Source organism: Prionailurus viverrinus, chromosome B3, assembly GCF_022837055.1.
Source record: "Prionailurus viverrinus isolate Anna chromosome B3, UM_Priviv_1.0, whole genome shotgun sequence".
Taxonomy (NCBI): domain Eukaryota; kingdom Metazoa; phylum Chordata; class Mammalia; order Carnivora; family Felidae; genus Prionailurus; species Prionailurus viverrinus.
In genome coordinates, this window is record NC_062566.1 from 70,225,075 (window position 1) to 70,230,675 (window position 5,601).

At 49.8% G+C, this 5,601-nt stretch overlaps 1 protein-coding gene across 3 annotated transcripts; it reads right to left on the reverse strand.

Annotated features, from left to right (window-relative positions):
- Window positions 1-202: 202 nt before the first annotated feature.
- Window positions 203-3,333, reverse strand: SDR39U1 (short chain dehydrogenase/reductase family 39U member 1). Of its 3 annotated transcripts, none has more exons than XM_047863170.1 (6): window positions 3,252-3,333; window positions 2,813-2,919; window positions 2,636-2,718; window positions 2,126-2,247; window positions 1,199-1,342; window positions 203-951 (listed from the first exon to the last, which is right to left on the reverse strand). In XM_047863170.1, exons 1-6 carry the CDS (start codon window positions 3,331-3,333, stop codon window positions 539-541), a joined length of 951 nt encoding a protein of 316 aa, XP_047719126.1. In that variant the 3' UTR covers window positions 203-538. The 3 variants fall into 3 exon arrangements, with proteins under 3 accessions (XP_047719126.1, XP_047719125.1, XP_047719127.1); XM_047863169.1 differs by having other exon boundaries at window positions 3,224-3,284; XM_047863171.1 differs by lacking the exons at window positions 2,126-2,247; window positions 2,813-2,919; window positions 3,252-3,333.
- Window positions 3,334-5,601: the final 2,268 nt, after the last annotated feature.

Consider the following 5,601-nt stretch of genomic DNA (forward strand, 5'->3'; position numbering starts at 1 on the left):
GATCACTGTGCTCATTTTCTGGTCTCTACCTTTATAATAACCTCATGCCCCAAATTTGTTACTGGCGCTTGGCAAGGGAGGGACCAAGAAGAGAGATGCCCAGTATAACTTTCAAAACCCCAACGTAGGGAAAAGAATCATCTGGCATTTCCTTAGAAATAAATTCCAGAAGAATCTAGGCCAAAGAGGTGAACGAAGCCTGTGAGATAATTTATCTTTATTGCCTCAATCACAGAGAATTCTCTACACAACATAAAGGGTAACTGGGACAGTAATGGGACACACAGGGAAACCAATCTGGAAATTCTTTTCCAAGGAGTTGAAGAGTTTAAGGATCCAACTTGATGAGACTGCAACCTTGAGACACTGGACAGTCTCTCAGTTAAATCAGGTGGAGCAAAGGAACCATGAGGAGGGCAGGGAGAGGAATAAGGACTAGATGGTTTCAGGTCTCAGTACCTGAGCCTACTACCTGAGTCTCCAACCAGGAAGCCTCTGTTGAGGGACAGGACTCCGGCCCTGCCAGAGGCCTCCCCGCTTAGGCTACGACTTCCTTCAAGGCGGCCTCTAGCTCTGGGAAGGAATACTGGTAGCCTGTGGCCAGTGTCCGCCGTGGGACCACCTTCTGGCCCTCCAGCAGCATGATGGCACGTTCTTGCCCAAAGACAGCTTGCACCACCATGCTGGGGAGAGGGATGAAGGCTGGGCGGCCTAGGGCAGCACCCAAAGCCTTGGCAAACTCAGCATTTGTAGTAGTGGGGGCTGGAGCCACTCCATTCAGGACCCCCTGCACGTGGCTTGCCTCAAGGGCATGGGCCAGGATTCCTGTCAGGTCTCTGATGTGAATCCAGGGGAAGAACTGGTGGCCCGAGCCGATGGGGCCCCCCAGGCCCAGGCGGAAGGGCAGCAGCATCTGACCGATGGCACCGCCCCCACGACCCAGCACGACCCCTAGAGCAGGCAAGAGATATGGTCAGATATGGTCGGGGAGGCTCCTCAGCCTCCAGCAGTTCCATAGTTCCTCCTGGTTTCCTCTTCCTCCCTTTTCCCAGGCCAGCTTAGCTCTGTAGTAGCTCAGAGGTATGGCTCTCTCTGGGACTTCCTGTCCTCCCATCCACAGCTTGGCCACAAATCTGCCACTCCCCGAGCCCAGGAAGACATTCCAAACCTGTTTGATACCCAGGCCCCTGGTTCTCACCGGAACGCACCACCACCTGGCGTGTAGACTCTCCAGGAAGCCTGGCTGCAGTTTCCCATTTGGTTACCAGGTTGGAGAAAAAGTCAAAATCCCCTCCTGGGCTATCCTCATCGTACTCTGCAGTCGGGCTGGGCTGGTAGTAAGCTGCCGGTGGAATAGCACTGGTTTGCCCCAACATCCTTGGTCCTGCCTGGCCCTTTGCACCTGATGTTTGCCTTGGTCTTGCCCTCCTAGGTCTTTGGGATCTTCCCATGGGAAGACAGAGCCCTAGTTTTCCTTTGAACTACTCCACGAGTTGACCTGTTCCTGCCCTAGAGTAACTTATCTTTAGTTGTAGCTAAGCTGAGTGACTGCTAGAGTGTAGTGCTTAAGAGCAAAGACTTTGGTGCCAGGCTGCCTGAGATTTATTCTTAGCCCCACCATTTATTAACCCTGTGAGTTCAGGCAAGTTATATAACCTCTCTCTGCAGAATGTTTGCAACTTTACAACAGGAATAACAATAATACCCATCTCTCATAGGGTGCTTATGAGGGTTAAATGCTGTAATATGTGTAAGACACTTAGACTAGTGGCAGATATATGCTCTATAACTATTTGCAGTTCTTTGGTCCCAATGGTGAAACACAAGAATCAAATTCTGTTCCCAAAGAACTGTGCTGTGAGAAGCAAGGGACTTGGGAGTAGATGAGGCTTTTTCTGGCACTGAGAGCAGTGCCACTATCCCCTCTTCCTCTGAGAATCCCGGTTTCTCAGAGAAAGTACGCAAAGGTCAGGAGAAATATGCATGGACTGAGGGCCTAGGAAGTTGTTGTGCTTGGAAAAGATCAGTACTCGGGTGTGTATAGCTAGAAGGGCCTGAGCTAACCCCTCGCTGTGCAACCTCTGTTCTTCTGGCTAATATAAGGGGCTGGTGATTTGGGACATACCTACACCAGTGACTAAGACCCAGGCCTTGGGGGGTTGTGGGGCCTTGGTGATGGCTTTAGCCAGTATCTGGGTGGTCTCCAAGCGGCTGCTGAGAACCTCCTTCTGGAAGGTTTCATTCCACCTGCAGGAGGGGGAAAAAAAAAAAGGGAAGTAAGTCACTAAATACATACACGCATATCCCTTCCTCTTTCCCTGGGGCTCATCCATACCCACTTCTAGTAAACCCCTGCATTGTGGTTTAGAGGAATGGCCCATCTCTCCTGTAGGAAAAAAAAAGGCATGTATCTTGGGTATCTTGAGTTATGAGTGAGGACTAAAGTCAATGGCTGAGGCAGGCAGAAGGGCAGGTGGGTGTGGAGGGAGGAGTGGGGCGGGATGAGTAGTTTGGGATAGGAGTTTAGTTCTCAATCGAACATTTCCATTCGCCACAGCTCACAGGTTCTCCTAATCAGGGTCACACCCGTCCTCCCTCTGCTCTGAAGGACATCAGCTTCGGGGCCCTAGCTGACCTTCGGAGAGGGTTGAGGATGTTCTCTCCTGCCAGGTTGACAGCCGCATCACAGCGCGGCAGCCCCGACGTAGCGAGCTCATCCTGTTGAAGAAAACAATGAGGCAGGTACGGGTGGTGGCTTGCCCTGCGCCGCCAAACCAGACCTTCTCCTATAGCTTCCAGAGGATGGACATACCCAGGTGATCCGACCGGGCCCGGGCTTTCGGGAGACCAACGTCACTTCGTGGCCCCTGGCTTTCAACAGCTGGGTTAGGGCTGTCCCAATGAAGCCCGTCCCGCCACCTGACCAGAAATTACGAGCTATTTATCCTCTCGGGGGGGTCACCTTCCGTCCCCGCATGTGGCCCCCTCCTCTGGTGCCATCCCATCTGACTCCAGACTTCTCCCCCCTCCCGCGATGCAAAAGTGACACAGGTCACAGGGACTGGGGGAGATTCGGCTTCCTGAGATAGGAAGCCAAGGCTGGTGCACGACGACCAGTGCACGATTCATTGCCCTCCCTCAAAAACGGTCTCCCACCTCCCAGTCTTTTGTTTCAACCTTTCCATAAGCCCGCCCCCGATTCTCCCTTTCTGCCCTCCCTCACCTACAAGCACCCGCATAGTGACAAGGACCTAACGCGCCCGCGCAAGATTTAGGGGGGAGTTCCCAGTCTGGAAACGACCGCCCAATCCGGGAAGCGACATTTGTGCGCATGTGTCTCTCGAGAAGCGCGCTCCAATAGGGGGGCGGGCAGGATTGAGACTGGGCGTGGTCCTGCTTGGCGACCCGGAAGAGTTCATAGAGAAGGCTGTATATTTCAGCGCGAGGAGTGGCTGGGACGGGGCCGGGGTGGGAGGTGATAGCCTTAGGCCCAGTGGGCGGGGAAAGGAGGTACAAAGGCAGAGGACTGAAGGTTTTAGAGTGGGGAGCGCACAGTCAGCCACCCACCCATGACCGAAAGCCCGTAGAGATTTGAATGTCCTTTCAGCCTGGCGGATTGGTAGTAACGCAAGAGAATTTCTCTATCCGTACTATGGATTTCTTTCGGCCTGGCCTCTTCATCCTTTCTTCTCCCTGTTCTGCTTCCTTCCTTCCTATTTTCATTTGAAATGTTTTAAGTTACTCTCCTCTTAATCCTTCTCCAGCCTATTTCTTCCGATGTTAATGCTCTCTGTCTTCACCTGCATAGCCAAACTTCTCCAAGGAGTGGTGTCCATTTTTACTCCCCAATTCACTCCCGTCTTTTGCCTTTATTGTTTATTGACTCTGTCGTCAAGAGCAGTAATTTCCTATGTGTCACCAAAACAAATGCCTAGTTTCCAGTTATTTTTCTTGACCTCGGTTTCACTGGACACTTGCCAACTTCTCCCTCCCTTTGGAAATCGTCATCTCTCAGCCTTCGTGAAAGCCACAGCTCTCTTCTGGGTGTTTCTCCAAACTTTTCAGTTTCTGTTGCTTGCTCTGCTTCGAAGGTATTAAAATGTTGGTATTTCCTCAAAGCTGGGACCTAGGACCTTCCTCTCTTCGCTCTGCACTTTCTCCCAAGTGTATGTGGGTGAATTTGAGGCTGGACACCTAGTTCCTGAACCTGCTTTGAAAGCGTAAGCAGCACTATAGCTGTGTTAGTTGCATTAGTAACTTAGGCCCACCTTCTGTTTTGTTCCCTACCTAATTATGTTTTAGTACCGCTTATCATTAACTTTGCCCTTTTCGCCCCTACTCCCTGTTTACCCACTGATTGTAAAAAACTAATGAGGACCAGACGGTAACATTTGTCTTCAAAATTATCTGATGTGCCTGATATACCAAGTCCTGCTCGGCCCCTCATTTTCCGGAAACATAACACCCCTCCATCCCCCTTTCAGGATTTCAGGAACCCCCTCACCCACCTCTCATGTATTCACCTCCTTCCCCAAACATTTATAAGCTGTCCCTTCGCTCAACAGAGCAAGGAAGCTTTATGAATGATCCTCTTCCTTCTTGTTGGGCCGCTCTGCTAATAAAACTTCTTTGCTTCAAAACTGGTGTCTCAGAGACATTGGCTTACTGACCATCCGGTGCACCGACAAGTGTGAGTTCAGTAACAAATACAGTTACCAGTTTTTCAGAGGCTTCCCAACATCCTATGCAACTTGAATTTCTCCTTTGACCTTTTGACTCTATAAAAACTTGTCACTAGACACTTCTTGGATGTCTGAAAACTTGATTTTATTTACCAAGTATCTCCCACATCCATCTGTTTGTTTGTCTCTGCCACCACCACTCTCTTTTAAGTTATTATGCTCTTTTCTGTAAATTTCTGCAGCAGGCTCCTAGTAGAGGTCTCCCTGCTTCTGCGTCTTTCTCCTCTCCAACCTGTTCAACACATTGCAAACTGAATGATTTAAAAAGCTGCGCGGAGAACACTATGGTGACTTACAACTCCTGAAAACAAAAGCAAAGACAAAAAACAAAAAACCCCAACCCCCCCAAAACCTCCCATTGTAAGTTTCCTGGATGTGCTGGGTAAAATGTAACACATCTCCATTTAAATACGTTGTTAAGGCAACTAGAAAATAAAGGAAATCCTCAGAGACCAAAAAACAAGTCTTGGAACTGAGGCTACCTTGTGGTTGTTTGTCAGAGTAACCTAGGGGTGTGGATGACAGCAGAGAATGCCTCAGACTCCTGCATAAAGCTCTTGGTGGGCTATGTTCTTAGGGGCAAAAATGAGTTTAAAAAAGCCTACTAGTGCCTGGTTGGCTCAGTCAGAAGAGTGTATGACTCTTGATCTTCAGGTTGTGAGTTTCAGGGCGGCGTGGGGGCGCTGGGAGGGTGGGGGGAGCAGAGATTACTTAAATAAATAAAACTTTAAAAAACAAACGCCCACTTAGTATCAAAGAACATGACCAGGTAACTTGTTTCTGTAGGCTTGGCTCTCCCCTAGGATTGGTTGTAAAAAAATTTCCTTCCCTGAGAAGTTGTATCTATTGTCTGGCCCTC

Excerpts from the sequence above, each read along its gene's own strand:
- SDR39U1 (XM_047863170.1), bottom strand. The coding sequence starts at position 3,333 with ATGCGCACAAATGTCGCTTCCCGGATTGGGCGGTCGTTTCCAGACTGG. Across the intron at positions 2,719-2,812 it reads GGCCCGGTCGGATCACCTGG|GATGAGCTCGCTACGTCGGG; the intron begins GTATGTCCATCC and ends TTTCTTCAACAG. Across the intron at positions 952-1,198 it reads CCAGGTGGTGGTGCGTTCCG|GGGTCGTGCTGGGTCGTGGG; the intron begins GTGAGAACCAGG and ends TGCCTGCTCTAG.